This window comes from Pelodiscus sinensis, unplaced genomic scaffold, assembly GCF_049634645.1.
Source record: "Pelodiscus sinensis isolate JC-2024 unplaced genomic scaffold, ASM4963464v1 ctg34, whole genome shotgun sequence".
Taxonomy (NCBI): domain Eukaryota; kingdom Metazoa; phylum Chordata; order Testudines; family Trionychidae; genus Pelodiscus; species Pelodiscus sinensis.
In genome coordinates this window covers 3,526,415-3,543,736 of record NW_027465849.1, presented here as the reverse complement: position 1 = coordinate 3,543,736, position 17,322 = coordinate 3,526,415, and the positions used below count along the sequence as shown (strand labels likewise).

At 61.8% G+C, this 17,322-nt stretch overlaps 2 protein-coding genes across 3 annotated transcripts; one reads left to right on the top strand and one right to left on the bottom strand.

Annotated features, from left to right (window-relative positions):
- Positions 1-237: 237 nt before the first annotated feature.
- Positions 238-4,399, top strand: LOC142823773 (transmembrane protein 100-like). The gene is made up of 2 exons (XM_075915113.1): positions 238-377; positions 1,000-4,399. The coding sequence occupies exon 2, from the start codon at positions 1,045-1,047 to the stop codon at positions 1,417-1,419; it is 375 nt and encodes a 124-aa protein (XP_075771228.1). The 5' UTR covers positions 238-377; positions 1,000-1,044; the 3' UTR covers positions 1,420-4,399.
- A 624-nt stretch (positions 4,400-5,023) lies between these two features.
- On the bottom strand, positions 5,024-15,753 carry UBE2S (ubiquitin conjugating enzyme E2 S). 2 transcript variants are annotated; one of them, XM_075915112.1, is made up of 4 exons: positions 15,351-15,753; positions 11,679-11,826; positions 10,161-10,351; positions 5,024-5,900 (listed from the first exon to the last, which is right to left on the bottom strand). In XM_075915112.1, the coding sequence occupies exons 1-4, from the start codon at positions 15,351-15,353 to the stop codon at positions 5,601-5,603; spliced, it is 642 nt and encodes a 213-aa protein (XP_075771227.1). In that variant the 5' UTR covers positions 15,354-15,753; the 3' UTR covers positions 5,024-5,600. The 2 variants fall into 2 exon arrangements, with proteins under 2 accessions (XP_075771227.1, XP_075771226.1); XM_075915111.1 differs by lacking the exon at positions 15,351-15,753 and adding an exon at positions 11,958-12,160.
- Positions 15,754-17,322: the final 1,569 nt, after the last annotated feature.

The following is a 17,322-nucleotide window of genomic DNA, read 5'->3' as shown; positions in this document are numbered from 1 at the left end:
CTAATTGGTCACCTTATCATTTCATCTGCCAAGTGGAGACGCCGATTGCCAAGGGGCGGGGGCAGGAGTGGAGTGGGGGGGCAGGGGACTGGGACAGAGCTATATTATAGAGAGGAAGCAAAATTACAAAACTCCAGCCAGGCAGCTAAGGGGGAGACAGAGAAAGAAAGAAAGAAAGAAAGAAAGAAAGAAAGAAAGAAAGAAAGAAAGAAAGAAAGAAAGAAAGAAAGAAAGAAAGACGGACGAGAGGCAGCAGCAGAGAGGCGTGAAAGGCTGGGGCAGGAGGCGGCGGGCGGGGCAGGGCGGACGGCGGGAACCTGGACGAAGAGGGGAAGAAAGCAAGACCCCAAAAGGCCGTGGCCCTGGGCAGCTGAGAGGTAAGCAGGGACAGGACACACAGCTTGGCGGGGTTCAGAGAGGATACAGGCAGATGCCGGAGGGTTGAATGAGAAATTGGGGGCGGTGGGGCATCAGGGGGCCCCGCCTGGCACCTGGCTTGTGCCCCACAGCTGGGATGTCACGTTGCACCAGCTTCTCCCCAGCATGCCCCACACATCTGGCCTGCTGCCCCACCCCGCTCAGCCCCCCAGCTGGCGCGCACAGCACATTGGCCCCTGCTCCTATCCATGTTCCCCAAGACAGGTGCCCCCAGCCCATCACATCTTCCCAAGGCCCATAGGGGATGGATAGGGGGGGGTTAGTCAGGGCACCCTGCATTGTGGCTGTTCTCTGCCTCCTGGAGTCCAAGGGGGAGGATGAAAGGGTGGTCACGGGACCCTACGCCCGGGGAATATTGGCTCTTGGGGCGGGATTCCTCCCTGAAAGATGCAGGCTCCCTTTTCTGCGACACTGCACGGCAATGGTGGGATGTTTTTGTAGGGTCTTCTGAGCCAGTTCTTGATTTAAAGGCACAAACGGCTCCTTGAGGTGCAATGTTATTTTAGGGGCTCCAGGCAGGAAGCTTGGTTCCCCTAACCCTAACCCCTTCCCTCCTCCCAGCCCCCTCTCTCTCCCCACACACCCCCCCTCCTGCTGCCGCCTGCTATGTCTGCCACCCCGGCGCCACCCGAGCGTGTGACCGTGAACATGGCCACGGAGGAGGTCCAGATCCAGCCACGCCTGGACCCACACCTGGTGAGCACGACCACGGGGGGCGTGGAGGGCGCCTGCTCCCACTGCCTCCTGCCCTTCAGCGCGGTGGCGGTGCTGATCGGGGTGGTCATGACAATCCTGGCCTACGCCCAGGATGCCCACGGCTCGGTGCTGTGGGTGCTGGGGCTGGTCCTGCTTGGCACCGGGGCGCTGGGCCTTGCCGGGAGCTGCCTGGCTCGACGCTGCCGGGGTGGCAAGATCAGCTGGAGACATGACAGCTTCACACTGCTGGTGGGGGACCAGCTGCAGAAGAAGGCGATAGTGTGAGAGTCCGAGCCAACCCGGCGCTGCGATCCGGCCCAGCTTCCGTCTCCATCCCATGTCTGATGCGAGCCGGCGCTGCGATCCGGTCCGGGTTCCACCTCCATCCTGTGTCCGATCCCAGCCGGCGCTGCGATCCAGTCCGGTTTCCACCTCCATCCCGTGTCGGATCCGAGCTGGCGCTGCGATCCGGCCCGGCTTCCGCCTCCATCCCGTGTCTGATCCGAGCCGGCGCTGCGATCCGGTCCGGTTTCCACCTCCATCCCGTGTCGGATCCGAGCTGGCGCTGCGATCCGGTCCGGCTTCCGCCTCCATCCCGTGTCTGATCCGAGCCGGCGCTGCGATCCGGTCCGGGTTCCACCTCCATCCCGTGTCTGATCCGAGCCGGCGCTGCGATCCGGTCCGGGTTCCACCTCCATCCCGTGTCGGATCTGAGCTGGCGCTGCGATCCGGTCCGGGTTCCGCCTCCATCCCGTGTCGGATCCGAGCCGGCGCTGCGATCCGGTCCGGGTTCTGCCTCCATCCTGAGTCCAAGCCAAGCTGGCGCTGCGATCCGGTCCGGGTTCCGCCTCCATCCCGTGTCTGATCCGAGCCGGCGCTGCGATCCGGTCCGGGTTCCGCCTCCATCCCGTGTCTGTTCCGAGCCGGCGCTGCGATCCGGTCCGGGTTCCGCCTCCATCCCGTGTCTGATCCGAGCCGGTGCTGCAATCCGGTCCAGGTTCCGCCTCCATCCCGAGTCCGATCCGAGCCAGCGCTTCGATCCAGTCCACGTTCCGCCTCCATCCCAAGTCTGATCCGAGCCAGCGCTTCGATCCGGTCCGGGTTCTGCCTCCATCCCGTGTCTGATCCGAGACGGCGCTGCGATCCGGTCCGGGTTCTGCCTCCCTCCTTTGTCTTCTGGCAAAGCCCTCTCACGTCCTCCTGCTGGACCTTCCCTGTGTTGTGTGTCATGCTGCCTGTACTGCAGGTAATGGGGGAGTCACCGTTAAACCCAGCACTCCTTCACCTGTCTCCTCTCTATACAAACATCACAGCCTCCAACCTTGCCTCCCGATTCTAACTGCAACCCTCTTGCCGCACACCAATGGGCCCATCTAGCGTAGCATCCCACCTCCAGCAGCAATCAATACTTGCTGATGTGAATGGAAGGCCCAAGACACCTACCACGTCCCTCATCGTGGCCAATTACGAAACAAGTCAACCGGCTACCAAGGGCCTGCCAGTGCTGAGAATCATGTCTCGGGGAGTTCCGCAGGCCATGCAAGAAAAAACCCCCCAAAAATAACGTTGCCTTGATCGGTCCTCATCCCCGTTGCCAGCGCTGGCGTTGTGGTTTAAAGGACCAGCCCAGCGCTCAGAAAGCAGTTGGGGGGCGAGGTAGGCGGGGCTCTGTCCCTGCTTGGGGGGCTGGGTTAGTTATAACGGTTCCTGAGCAGGGTAGCGTTTTGGAGCTTGGTAGATCCCCTTTGGGGTCAGGTGCGGGGGCTGGTCATATGGGGACACAGCCTCTAGGGTGGAGGCTGGTTATCCGGGGACCCCCCTACCGGGCCCCTCCCCCCACTCCCTGGGCACAGGGCCACCAGGGCCCCTCTGGGGGTATCGGAGCCTTGTGCCGTGCCAGGCGGGGTGCCCTGGGCAGGAGGGAACCGCCCGCCCAATCGCTGCCATCTCGGTGCCCTGAGTGTAAACAGGCAGGGCGTATCAGCTGGGGGCCGGGTCAGTGCATTGTTCGCAGCCTCTGGCCTGGCTTATCTGCGGCCCACAGCGGTGGGGGGGCGGGTTGGAGCTAGAGGAAGCGTGGGAGGGCAGCCCCCGGGAGAAAGGATCCCCCTGCCCAAACCGCCCTGCCCCCCAGCTGCCTCCCAATATTGCCCCCTGCCCTTCCCCATCGCCCTCCATTCCCCCTTTTCCTGACACCCCCCCCCCACACCTCTCTTCCCCAGACAATGCCCCCCCCACTCCTAGGCTGGGAGTCCACCTGGTGCCCCCCCATCAGTGCCTGGGCCCCATTGCTTGGGACAGCAGGGGCCTGGGCAATGTCTCAATGAGCCCCCCCCACAGGCAGAATCCTTGTTGAACCCCTGACACCCCCCAAAACCTCTCCTTGGTCTGGCCCCTGGGGCATCGCAAGGGGGACGCTGGAGCCAGGCTGCAGGTGTCCAGGGACCGTCATTTTAGGAGAGGGCAGTGCCTACCTGGCCCCAGGGCACGATCTGGCTGGCTCGGGGGGCGGGAGGGGGGCAGGTAGGCACTGCCCGCCATGGGCACCAGCTCCCTCCCAGCCTCAGGTGCATGAGGCGAGTTTCCCAGGTCTCAGCTCAATTTCCAGGTGTCTCCATCACGCAAATCCCCCCCCCTCCATCCTGGGGGAGGGTCTCTGAGGAGATGGGGGCCATTGTGGGGGTAGGGCAGACAGAAGAGGGTGAATTATAGATTGGACCCAGGTCCCCACCCCTTGGGGCAGGGCCGCGGGCAGTGGGGCAGCCCAGCCAGTGGAAGTGGGGACACCAGCAGGGCCATGCCCCTCTGCTCCTCCAGGAGGGGGATGCCAGCCCCAATCCAGCAGCCCGGGACCCTGGCCCCAAGGCTCCAGCAGAGCAGGGGTTAACACCCTGGCTGACTCCCTCCCAGGCCTGGGGGGGAGGAGGGTGTCCGGGAGCCTTCCAGGCTGTGGTTCCAGCCCTGTTTACAAAAGCCCTTTCCTGTTCCCATGGTCCCTGCCCTCCCACCCTGGTGCTGTGGGTTCAGTCACTGCAGAGCCGGGCTGGGCCAGCAGATCAGGAGTGAGGAGCACCAGCTGGTGGGGAAAACTGAGGCTGGGCCCAGTGAAATTGACGATTTCCTCCCTGCCCAGCTAAACCAGAGCCCTCACCCCCTGCAGCCCCTCCCAGCCCAGCTGGTGACCTTCACTCCCCACCTGCAGCCCAAGGCTCCCCCCATACCCGTCACTCCTGCCCCACCAGCCCTGGTCTCTCCACCAGCCCTGATCTCCTCACCAGCCCCTAGAAACAGGTGCCTTTGCTCAGGTGCTAGGAGAAGCTACCTGGTGGTTAGAACAAGCAGGGTTGCACCCCAGGGTCTGCTTCCATCAGCCACTCCTACAGGCAACTGGCCCTGAAGGGTCCTCAGCCTCTGAGGCTACCGCTCGGGAAGGGGAGTGGGGCCCAGTGGTTAGATATAGGTGAGAGGATTATTCCAGGGGTGGGTGGGAGAGATTCTCTGGCCTGCGTTGCGCAGGGGTCACACTAGATGATCATGGTGTCTAGGGCTGTGTCTGCACTACCACGATCTTGCGCCGAAGCGGCCACTCTCGCACAAAAACCTGCTGCCTGTCTACACTGGCCGTGTGTTCTCGTGCAAGGAAACTGACATTCTAATGTGCGAAATCAGGGCTTCTTGCGCCAGACCTGACGCTCCCGCTCAGGAATAAGGCCTCTGGCACAAGAGGCCTGTGTAGACAGGCTACATGAATTTCTTGCCCAAGAAAGCCCCTCCACTGGCACAGATGCTCTTGCACAGAGGCACATGCCAGGATAGACACTCTTGTGGAAGTGTGTTTGCACAAGAACTCTTGTGCAAGAAGCTGCCAGCGTAGACGTAGCCCGAGTGAGTTAGAGCAGAAAGGGCCAGAATCCAGAACTGCAGGGTTCCCCCCTCACCTATAGAAGGGCAGTAGGGTCTAGTGGTTAAAGCCAGGACTGGTGGGTTCCATTCCTGGTTCTGGGAGTGGAGTCTAATGGTTAGAGCCAGGGGGACCCAGGGCTCCTGGGTTCTCTCCTTGGCTCAGGCAGAAAAGGGAGGCAGGACAGTGCACTGGGATAGCTGGATTCCAACCTCTCCCCGGGGGACTATGGGGCAGCTCTGCCCCCTTGTGGCTGGATTTCCACCTTTCGGCTCATTTAAGCCAGACTCCACCCAAGCAGCACCCAGCCCCCTCCAAAGGGCACCCCCCTGGGACACAACGATTGGGGGGGATAAATTAACCCTTCAGTAGAAAAAAGTCCTTTAATAGATTTTTTATAACTTAAATAACTTAAGATTGAAAAAAGGGTAAAATACCAAAGCGTCTTAACAAAAAGATGGGAAAAGGGACAGTTGGATTAGAACCCTGCCCCGGACCCCCCCAGCCCCCCCGCCAGTCCCCCCTCCCCCCAATGAGTCCATTCTCCAAGTCGGCCCCCCCGCCCCTAGAGCCGCCGCAGCGCCCGCTTTTTGTCAGTCTTCTTCTTCGCCAGCTGTTTCTTGTCCCTGTCGCCTGCGTGTTTCTTGGCCAGGGGGCCCTCGCCCCCGGCCGCCAAGACAGTCGCGGAGGAGCAGGGGTCAGCCGGGTCCTTGCTGGCCCCCCGCAGGCTGGAGGGCTGGGCGTGGATCTCCGTCAGCAGGCGGGCCCGGGCGGCGTACTCCTCGTAGTTCTCCAGCAGCAGCCGACCCGCCTCCTCGTTCAGGGCCGACTCGGGGTTGGGGTGGATCAGCAAGCACTTGATCGTCTGTGGGGAGGGAAGGCGGGTGAATCGGAGCAGGGGCTGCCCACAGCTCCATTCCCAAGGGAGGGCAGCCAGCCATGGGGCTCCCTCCGGTCCAGCCCCTCCCGCAGACAGCTGCTAGGTCAGGACACCCCACTTGTCTTATTACATGCCCCCCCTCCCGGCACCAGGGCAGAACAAATTGCCAGTCTCTGGCGCTTTGCTGGCCTCCCCCACCCCTGATCTACTCTTTCAAGGTGCCTAGAGATCTGGGGCACCCTGAGAATTGAGGCAGGTGAAGTCAAGGAGGCATCCCTGGGCCCTTGGGGGGGCACGGAATAGCCAGAGGACAGGGCATCCCAGCCACACATCCCTGGGCTCCTGGGGGGGCAGAGAATAGCCAGAGGACAGGGCATCCCAGCCACACATCCCTGGGCCCTGGGGGAGGCAGGGAATAGCCAGAGGACAGGGCATCCCAGCCACACACCCCTGGGCCCTGGGGGAGGCAGGGAATAGCCAGAGGACAGGGCATCCCAGCCACACACCCCTGGGCCCTGGGGGAGGCAGGGAATAGCCAGAGGACAGGGCATCCCAGCCACACATCCCTGGGCTCCTGGGGGAGGCAGGGAATAGCCAGAGGACAGGGCATCCCAGCCACACACCCCTGGGCCCTGGGGGGGCAGGGAATAGCCAGAGGACAGGGCATCCCAGCCACACATCCCTGGGCTCCTGGGGGGGCAGGGAATAGCCAGAGGACAGGGCATCCCAGCCACACATCCCTGGGCCCTTGGGGAGGCAGGGAATAGCCAGAGGACAGGGCATCCCAGCCACACATCCCTGGGCTCCTGGGGGGGCAGGGAATAGCCAGAGGACAGGGCATCCCAGCCACACATCCCTGGGCCCTGGGGGAGGCAGGGAATAGCCAGAGGACAGGGCATCCCAGCCACACACCCCTGGGCCCTTGGGGGGGCAGGGAATAGCCAGAGGACAGGGCATCCCGGCCACACATCCCTGGGCCCTTGGGGGGGCACGGAATAGCCAGAGGACAGGGCATCCCAGCCACACACCCCTGGGCCCTGGGGGGGCAGGGAATAGCCAGAGGACAGGGCATCCCAGCCACACATCCCTGGGCCCTGGGGGAGGCAGGGAATAGCCAGAGAACAGGGCATCCCAGCCACACATCCCTGGGCTCCTGGGGGGGCAGGGAATAGCCAGAGGACAGGGCATCCCAGCCACACATCCCTGGGCCCTGGGGGAGGCAGGGAATAGCCAGAGAACAGGGCATCCCAGCCACACATCCCTGGGCTCCTGGGGGGGCAGGGAATAGCCAGAGGACAGGGCATCCCGGCCACACACCCCTGGGCCCTGGGGGGGCAGGGAATAGCCAGAGGACAGGGCATCCCGGCCACACACCCCTGGGCCCTGGGGGGGCAGGGAATAGCCAGAGGACAGGGCATCCCAGCCACACACCCCTGGGCCCTTGGGGGGGCACGGAATAGCCAGAGGACAGGGCATCCCGGCCACACATCCCTGGGCCCTTGGGGGGGCACGGAATAGCCAGAGGACAGGGCATCCCAGCCACACACCCCTGGGCCCTGGGGGGGCAGGGAATAGCCAGAGGACAGGGCATCCCAGCCACACATCCCTGGGCCCTGGGGGAGGCAGGGAATAGCCAGAGAACAGGGCATCCCAGCCACACATCTGGGCTCCTGGGGGGGCAGGGAATAGCCAGAGGACAGGGCATCCCAGCCACACATCCCTGGGCCCTGGGGGGGCAGGGAATAGCCAGAGGACAGGGCATCCCAGCCACACATCCCTGGGCCCTTGGGGGGGCAGGGAATAGCCAGAGGACAGGGCATCCCAGCCACACACCCCTGGGCCCTTGGGGGGGGCAGGGAATAGCCAGAAGACAGGGCATCCCAGCCACACACCCCTGGGCCCTGGGGGGGCAGGGAATAGCCAGAGGACAGGGCATCCCAGCCACACACCCCTGAGGGAGGCAGGGAATAGCCAGAGAACAGGGCATCCCGGCCACACACCCCTGGGCCCTGGGGGAGGCAGGGAATAGCCAGACAACAGGGCATCCCGGCCACACACCCCTGGGCCCTTGGGGGACAGGGAATAGCCAGAGGACAGGGCATCCCAGCCACACACCCCTGGGCCCTGGGGGGGCAGGGAATAGCCAGAGGACAGGGCATCCCGGCCACACATCCCTGGGCCCTTGGGGGGGCACGGAATAGCCAGAGGACAGGGCATCCTGGCCACACATCCCTGGGCCCTGGGGGAGGCAGGGAATAGCCAGAGAACAGGGCATCCCGGCCACACACCCCTGGGCCCTGGGGGGGCAGGGAATAGCCAGAGGACAGGGCATCCCGGCCACACACCCCTGGGCCCTGGGGGGGCAGGGAATAGCCAGAGAACAGGGCATCCCGGCCACACACCCCTGGGCCCTGGGGGGGCAGGGAATAGCCAGAGGACAGGGCATCCCAGCCACACATCCCTGGGCCCTGGGGGGGGCAGGGAATAGCCAGAGGACAGGGCATCCCGGCCACACATCCCTGGGCCCTGGGGGGGGCAGGGAATAGCCAGAGGACAGGGCATCCCAGCCACACATCCCTGGGCTCCTGGGGGGCAGGGAATAGCCAGAGGACAGGGCATCCCAGCCACACACCCCTGGGCCCTGGGGGAGGAGGCAGGGAATAGCCAGAGGACAGGGCATCCCAGCCACACACCCCTGGGCCCTGGGGGAGGAGGCAGGGAATAGCCAGAGGACAGGGCATCCCAGCCACACATCCCTGGGCTCCTGGGGGAGGCAGGGAATAGCCAGAGGACAGGGCATCCCAGCCACACATCCCTGGGCTCCTGGGGGAGGCAGGGAATAGCCAGAGGACAGGGCATCCCAGCCACACATCCCTGGGCCCTTGGGGGGGCAGGGAATAGCCAGAGGACAGGGCATCCCAGCCACACATCCCTGGGCCCTTGGGGGGGCAGGGAATAGCCAGAGGACAGGGCATCCCAGCCACACATCCCTGGGCCCTGGGGGGGGGGCAGGGAATAGCCAGAGGACAGGGCATCCCGGCCACACATCCCTGGGCCCTGGGGGGGCAGGGAATAGCCAGAGAACAGGGCATCCCAGCCACACATCCCTGGGCTCCTGGGGGAGGCAGGGAATAGCCAGAGGACAGGGCATCCCAGCCACACATCCCTGGGCCCTTGGGGGGGCAGGGAATAGCCAGAGGACAGGGCATCCCGGCCACACCCCCTTTGGTGGGGGAAGATTCCGTCTCCACCCCGTTACGCAGCTGACAGCCCGCGGGAAGAACTGACACCCAAGCCCAGCCCTGCAGCAAGACCAAGCAGCCCCCGCCCGAGCGCCCAGGGTGGGACCCACCCATGCAGCTTGGAGAAGCCAGGACTGCCACGGCCAGCTTCGCTCTCCGGCTCTGGGGCGCATCGAGATCCCGGGGCCGCTGGTTCAAATGGTGCGTCGCGCACTCCCCAGCGCCACGCAGCGCCCGGAGCCCTCACCTGGGACCCCGCGACAAACGGCCACGCGAGGGACACCCCAGTGCAAGGCGCCCAGCTGCCCTCCCCCGAAAGTTTAGGCCCAGCTGCTGCTAAGGACCAGAACCTATTTGAGGGGCCACCTGGCCATCATGCTAGGCCAGTGGCGGGGCTCTGCATGTGGCCCACGAGACACCCTGCTCGCCAGTGCCCACCCACAGGGTGGCCAGATTCCGCTGGCTTCTGGGGATCACTTTCCCAGCACCTGCGACTCCCTCTGGCGAGGGGCAACTGAGGCACGGACCAGCAGCGACTATACCCTGCAGTCCAACCCTGCAGCTGCCAGAAAACACCCCCCCGCTCCCCCGTAGTGAGATGGACAGAAGCCATTCCCCCCACCCAACCCGGCGGGCGACATCACTTGGAAAGGCAGGCCAGGCCTGGGGGGAGCTGCAGAAGGGAATTTGCAGACAGTGCGTCCCCGGCCGGAGGGAAGGAGGGGGCTGCCTGGAGGGATCGGCCGGCAGAGTTCGAAACAGGGGGTCCCTTTCAGGTGTCCAAGCCTGCAGCTGCCCGGTGTGAATGGCGCCAGGAACTCCGCAGGCCGGGCCTCAGGGTGTTCGCCCCTCCTAGGGTGCCGCACTGCTGGAGCTCTGTGCCAGCCTAGCAGGCACAGCCCGGCCTGCCAGGGAGAGAGCCCCCTCCCCCACCGGGGCCCAAGCCAGGGGAGGGCACCGGCGCCGTCGTCCGTCCCCCCCCCCCCCCCCCCCCCCTGCTTACCAGCAGCACGTGCTTAATACCCAGCTCGGCCTTCCAGTCTTTCTTGAGGACGTTGACGCAGATCTCGCCGTTGGCGCCCACATTGGGGTGGAAGATCTTGGTGAGGAAGTAGCCCTTGGGTGGCGCGGCCGGGAAATCCTTGCCCAGGATGAGTTTCATCCGGAAGACGCCTCCGGCGTAGGGTGTCCCCTCTGCCAAGGGAGCCGAGCGGGTGAGATGGGCTCGCCCCCACGTCCCAGGGCACAGCCCCACCCCCAGCTCGCTCCCAGAACAGCCCCCACATCCCAGGGGGCCCTGCTCCGGGCTGGAGGCGCCAGCCCCCTTTGGGGAAGGGCCCTGGGACAGGAAGTAGATACTCCTTGTGACACTGCAGAGTAATTACTTCCAGCTCCTGGGCACCAGTGACTGCCAAGACCAGGAGTCTGAGGGGGGCTGCCTTCCGCACTGCACAGGGCCAGCAGGACTGGGTGGGGATTGCCCCCGGGTCTGAGTGCCCCCCACAAGCACCCAGGGATCACAGCGCCCTCCTCAGGCAGAGATCCACTTCCCTGCCTCAGACAGGAGCAGGCAGGGTGCCTGGGGTAGGGATGCAACAGCATGGTATGCAAAAGCTTGGAGGCTAACGCGATAGGGCCAGTGTTCCTCAACCTTGTTTTTATAAAGTGCCCCTTTAAAAAAAAATTAGAAGTGCCCCCAGTACCTACAGTTTTCAGACAATTTTTTTCCACCATCGCAACACGTGTGTTTAAACGGGCAGGTGATAAACATTGAGTGTAAAAAGTACAAAAAGAATCAAGCGCTGTACAACTGAAAACAAACATTCAGTTTTCTCCAGGTGTCAGTGGTGCTGACGTACCCCCCAGACATCTCTTGAGTACCCCTAAGGGTACCTGTACCCCTGGTTGAGAAACACTGCTGTAGACTACACCCATTCTCTCCTCCCCCCCACTTGCCAGTACATATTTTAGCAGACTGGCCAGCAGCCCGGCTCAGTCCTGACTTTATGACGGGTCCAGGATCTACCCCTGCTGCAGGATCTGTATTTCAAGTGTATTAGGAGCCGGGCAGGCGGGCAGCCCAGCTCAAATCTGGCTTGCGACAGGTCTGGGAACTTAGACCACCCCTCTTCCCCCCTCCAAGACAGGGGCTGCTGCCACCCCATGCTGCTGCCTCTGCATCAGAGGCAGCAGCACGGGGTGACAGGCAACCGGTCCACATGGGGAGCTGGTTTTTAAACTGGCTCCCCTCATGGACCAGCCCCCCCCGCTGCTGCCTCTGATCCAGCAGCAGTGGCAGCGTGGCAGGGGGTTCCTCGGGAGTGGGGCTGGAGCACACTCGCTGCCAGCCCCACCCCAGGGGACTACAAAATAGCTGAGTGACCGAGAAGAATTCTTGAGGTTACTCGACTGTTCAGTGAACTGATATTTAACATCCCTAGACTGGGAGCACTGAGGAAAGCTCCACCCCCTTGTAGCCACTGACCACACCCCCCCACAGCCAGCTCCACCCCCATCTCACCAGGTCCTTCGATGGTGACCTGGACGTCTGTGATGTCCTCCTCGTTGGGGAAGACCTTGATGCCCTCCGGAGGGTCCGACGTCAGGGTGGAGACCTCCTTGTAGACCAGCCGGATGACGTGAGGCGGCAGGTTTTCCACGTTCGAGTTCTGTGGGGGAGACAGACGGGGGCGTGTCACAGGCCGGGGGGGTGAGCTGGCCGGCGCGTGGGCTCTCGGCTAACCGTGGGCCTGCTCGCTCCACCCACCCGCTGCACTCCCCCTCCACCAGAGCTGCTGACCTGGAAAGCGGCCGGGAGCAGGACAAGCACGTGCACTGGGACCCTGGAGCAGCGGAACCGTGCCAGGGACATTGATGTCAGCACTGACAGAGGCGCGCGCCCCATAACGAGCCCCCCAATCCGCCCCATGCAGGTCCCAGGGCCTCCTAGAGTTCCCTGCCCGGTCCAGGTCGATATGGAGACCCAAGAGCTCACTCCCCTAGAAGGGGTGAAGTGCAGCCCCCATGGAGCCTTGGCAATCCCCCCCCCCCCCCATGAGCTGTGGGGCCCTCCCGGGCACCCTTCACTCAGCCCCTGCCCCACTTGGTGCACCAGGGAAGCCCCACTGGCACCAAGACCAGGTCATGGGACCCAGGACAAGTTGCTCTGGCAAAGACGAAGGCCAGAGAAGAAAAGCAGAAAAGCTTCTATCACTCCCCCCCCCCCCCGCCCATCTTGGGATCTCCCCCCAAACCGCTGCCACCTGGGGACCCAGGTTGGCTTTACCAGGCAGATTCCAGGGGCCGGTCCGTGGGGCCAGCTGGAACCTGTGTCCCGTTTTCACCCCCAGAAGCGAGGGAGCAAAATCCCTGCTGCCCCCAGCGAAAACAGGCTCTCATAATGGGGGGGGCCTGCAATTCAGTCCCCCTCCCTCGAACTTTATCAAGCAGCAGCATCCTCCTGAGTCTGCAGGCCCAGTAAGATGTGGCGCACAAGAGCACAGACACCTCTCCTAGCCTGACCCCCTACGGCAGCTCGGGGGGCTTCAAAGAAATTGAACAGCTGGAGACCCATCCAAAGGTCCCCCCCTTCTTTAGTCATTAACAAGGACGAGGCCCCTGTTGTGCTAGGGCCCCGTGTAAGATTTCGGGAGAGGGAGAAGCCCCGTCTACTTGCATCCTCAAGCGAGCCCGTTTGAAGGCCAGGAGCTCTCAGGAGAGGCAGGTTTGGGTCTTAGGCCCTTCAAGGTCTCTGCCGGGGTTAGGGGAAGCCCCCGAGCCAGAGGAAGGGGTGGATTTGGCCCCCCGCACACGGCTATCCAAGATCAGAGGCATCTTTATGAAGAGACAGCAGGGTCAGCTGCCCGCGGGCCTCAGATCCAGCTGCCCTGGGGAAACTTTAGGGTCTGTTCAGCCAGCTGAGGTCCCTTTTTTGGTGCTTTGGAGGTGACAGATTGAGACCCACTAACTCACCACAGCCCTGGACTGGCATACAAGAGCCGGAGACACAAGACAGGCTCAAGGGGGACCCCCAAGTACCTCCCCCGTCCCCAATGTCTAACCAAATCAGTTTTATACCCTCCCTCCCCTTACAGCCAACCAGGGACATTACACTGGCCTCCAATTAAGCCCTCAGCAAGCCAGTGCCAGGAATGGACAGTCCCCGTTCGTGTGCCAGCCTAGAAGAGCTAAATACAGAGCTAAAAAGTCAAAGGGCTCTGGCTGAGCGTGGCCAAGGCAGGCCTGGCCTATAAGCAGGACTTCCTGGCCCCACAGCAGTTCTAGGGCAGACCCCCATGCCAAGAGCACAAGCCATCAGCCCCCCCCCCCCCCCATGCCTCACAGACACACCCCTCAGGAGCTAGGCCTTGCGGAGAATAAAACATGGGGGGTGCGCCTCTGGCATTTTGCAGCTGGTGACAAACAATCCTGAGATGGAACTACATCAATTAGCCAAACAGGCCTTCCTCTTGGCTTGCCTGAGCACCCTACCCTCCCCCCGACCCGGCCATCGCCGCCCAGTGCGGTCTGGTCCTCCGGCAGGGCCCCCGCCATGCTGCACTGAAAGACATCTTAGAGACCGTGCTGCATTTGCTCCGCAGGACTCTGCCCAGGGAAAAAATGACACTGTAGCCACCTTTACACAGCTTCAGCGCCCGTGACTTTCGGAGGGCCAGTTTCACACCAGAGGCCTGATCCGCATTTGGCCCTGGCTCTTCCAAAGCAACCAGCAACCATCTGATCACCCTCACTCAAAGAGGCTCTGGGTTTTCCTCTTGGGAGGAAAAAATCCAGCATCCTGAAAAAAAGCACTTTTCAAAAGTCCTGGCTTTGGCTTGCAAACAACATCGGGGGGGGGGGGGGGAACAGAGGCTGGGGAATGAGAACCCCCCTGGCACATGTGGGGTGCAAGATCCTTTGTACCTGTGCTGGAATCTGACAGCAGGACCCTTGGGCACATGGCAGGGCAGCCACCAAAAAAGTTTTCTACCAGGTTCTCTTACCCCATGCAAAATCAGCATAAAAACCCACTAGCCCAGCCACAGGACTAACTAGCCCAGTTTATAGGTGCCTCAAATCAACCAACTTCTTGCTCCCGCCCTCCCAAGCAACACCCATCATGAAAATGATAATTTTATACACAAAGTTACATGCACAAGTTACTAGGGCAAGTCAGCAGGATTGTGATAGACCGGTAGATGAAAAAAAACAGCCATGCAGACCCCAGCTGTCCACAAAAGTTGTAAGCACAGCAAGTCACTGGACTTGTGTAGAAATTCATGCATGCAGATTGTTTTCTGTCCAGTCCTCAGAGGACCCAACAACCGGAGACAAGACACACACATACATACATACCTGCCACGCGAATAGATCTTCTTTACAACCACCACCCAATACACAGCTAAGCAAATTAGGCTACCATTTCCTACCCACCAGAGCAGGAATTTTGAAAGGACACGTGGTTATCAGGTTACCCAGAGATTTTAACCAACCCTACAGAACTGGGGAGCAGCTTTTAGTATGATCGAGAATAAGGGAGGTAGCAAAAATTAGACCCACTGCTGAGGAATGTTAGGCCTGATTAAATCTACTTCCTTTATCAATAAGCCATAAGAATATGCAGCCACCTTTCACCTTCGACTATTCAAGCCAACTGAAACCCACCTCTTTAAAAAGCAGCTGCTTAATAAATGAGGCGCACACAAAAAAAGTCCACATTCACCCCCAAGTTTAGAGCCTACTGACGTCTTTCCTTTTAAAGGACCCAGATTAACCTGATCTCAGAAACTTTTGCTCCATTAAAGGGCCTATTTGTTCTATTCGTCCCAGTGCGCCAAATGTCTCCCCCATCGGATCACAAGCAAATTGTGGCCCTAATTAGGTCTGAGCCATTGCTCTAGGCTAATTGCACTTGCCCTCCCCGCCCCCAAGCCTCGGCCTCTAAATTTCAGCCTCAAAAGACAAATGGGATCTGCCCCCCAGCTTTCATGCCTCGTGCACCCTACCCCAAAATGCAGCCAGGCCCTATTAAAAACCCAAGCAAAGCAGCCCTTGCTATCAGCCCCACCCCATTAAGAGGGCTCAGGCAGCTGCCCTCTACAAAACAGGGGTCAACCCCCTCCAAAAAATTGCTACCCCATAACCTAGTAGGCGCCTTGGGAAAGCAGAGAGGAAGGGAACAAGAACCACTCACCATGGCGGTGGGTCTGGCCTGAGGTTGACGGACACCAGGTACCCCCTATGCACGCAGGGCACCCCCTAAAATTGGGGGGCACCCCCTAGTCTGAATGGGTTGGCCCAGCCCTATAGAACTCACTCCTTAGCTCTGCAGGGTGGGGAGAGGCAGGGTCTCCTCCAAGGCCCACCCCTCCCCACCTGTGCCCACCAGGCTCTCCCACTTCCTTCCACCTGACCCCTCCCCCAATCTGGGCTGAGAGGGGTCCCCCTTTCCTCCTCCTGCCCTCCCTTGCAGGGACTGCCCCCGCTCCTGGCTCCAATCCAATCGCCTCCCACCCTCACTAGGACCAGGCTAGTGCCCAGCAAGAGACTTTATAGCCTTTGGCCTAGGCCGACCACGCCCCTTTCGAATCCCGGCCGCCCAATCAGGCCCGGTGGAACGGAGGGATTTGAACCCGCCCCCCCTCTTGCCTTCCCCGGGAGGACGTTGACAACGAATGTCCGCGACGGGCAGGAGCCAATGGGAAAGCAGGCGAGGGGCGGGGACAAGCCGGCCGATTGGCGGGATTTGAATGCGAACGCGTGGAGGCGGCGGTTTGAGAGGCAGGAGGGAGGAGGGAAGAGGGAGCAGAGGGTTGTTTACCCCTAACGGTCGCAGAGAGGGGCGGGGCGGATATTTGAAATGCCGGATTGACGGCGGGCAGAGCCAATGGGAGCGGAGGAGCGTGCACGGAAGCAGAGGGGTGGGACACCACGGCCGAGCCACTTCCCACAAAGGGCCGCGACCTTTTAAAAAAAGGGGGGCGGGACTTCCCTTTATTAGTAGCAAATGGCAGCCCAAGCAGCCAATCAGAGCTAAGGGAGCCAGCCCCCCCCCCTCAAAGCACACACTGCTCACTGCAGCCTTATACATATTTATATGAGATGCAAATACTGTACAGCTGCAGCCAATCAGCTGATGGAATCGGGGAGGGGGGAGAATTAGGGTCACCCTGTTCCTGTGTGTCATGAGCCCTATAGTGCACCAGGGAGGGAGATTCCCCAGTAGGTAGCAGGTGGGGTGCGCCCCTGCTGGGGCCAATGCAGAATCACTGGGGTGGCGTACTAAGGGGAATAGGGCCCAAGGGGGTCACCTTTAAGCAGCCCCGTGCCCCACCCTACAGAGGCTGCATCCCTCCACATTCCCAGCCCTTGCTTGGGAGCCTCCCTGGGGTTAAGACAGGCTCCCTGCCTGCCCCGGCCCTGCACAGCTCCCAGAAGGGACCAGTCTCCTAGGCAGGGGGGGGCCAGGTGCCTCCATGTGCTGCCCCCAACCCCGAGTGGCACCTCAGCAGCTCCCATGAGTGGGGAATCGCGGCCAACGGGAGTGATGCCACCCGGCCCCCATGCCTCCACTTCCCGGAGCCAGGACAGGCAGGGCGCCTACTTTAGCCGCGCTGCCTGGCTAGCGCTGGTGCCCCAATCCTCTGCCCCAGCCCTGGGTCCCCTTCCACACCCAAACTCCTTCCCACAGCCTGCACCCCACCCCTCTGCCTTGGGCCCTGGCCAAACCCCCTCCCATGCTCCATACCCCTCAGCCCCAAACCTGCACCCCAAATCCCCTGCCTAAACCCAAAAAGTGAGGGCTGATGGGGGAACAGCAAGCCATAGAGGGAGGGGGTATGGAGAAGGGACCTTGGGATTCATGTGATTAGACAGTTGGCACCCCACATGCCCCACCCCAGAGGGGCCGAGTCCCACGTGAGTGGGCCCCGTATACCCAGCCCCCATGCCCCACCCCAGAGGGGCTACCTCTGCACACTGGAACAGCTGACGGCGATGGGAGAACTCCAAACCAGCAGCAGGAAACATCAGTTTATTCAAAAAACCCAAAATTACAGCAATTCCAGGGAACTTTATAACAACTTTTATTTCTCCTTTACATACATACGGCGTCACCGGCCTATGGGTTGAGCCCAGAGTCCTTCAAGATTTTCGCACCCGCTGGC

Bases quoted from the DNA above. Each gene is read 5' to 3' on its own strand.
- UBE2S (XM_075915111.1), bottom strand. From the start codon at position 12,086: ATGGGGCGGATTGGGGGGCTCGTTATGGGGCGCGCGCCTCTGTCAGTG. The intron at 10,352-11,678 runs GTGAGATGGGGG...CTCCCTTGGCAG, and splicing joins GGTCACCATCGAAGGACCTG to AGGGGACACCCTACGCCGGA. The intron at 5,901-10,160 runs GTAAGCAGGGGG...CCCTCCCCACAG, and splicing joins GTATTAAGCACGTGCTGCTG to ACGATCAAGTGCTTGCTGAT.
- LOC142823773 (XM_075915113.1), top strand. From the start codon at position 1,045: ATGTCTGCCACCCCGGCGCCACCCGAGCGTGTGACCGTGAACATGGCC.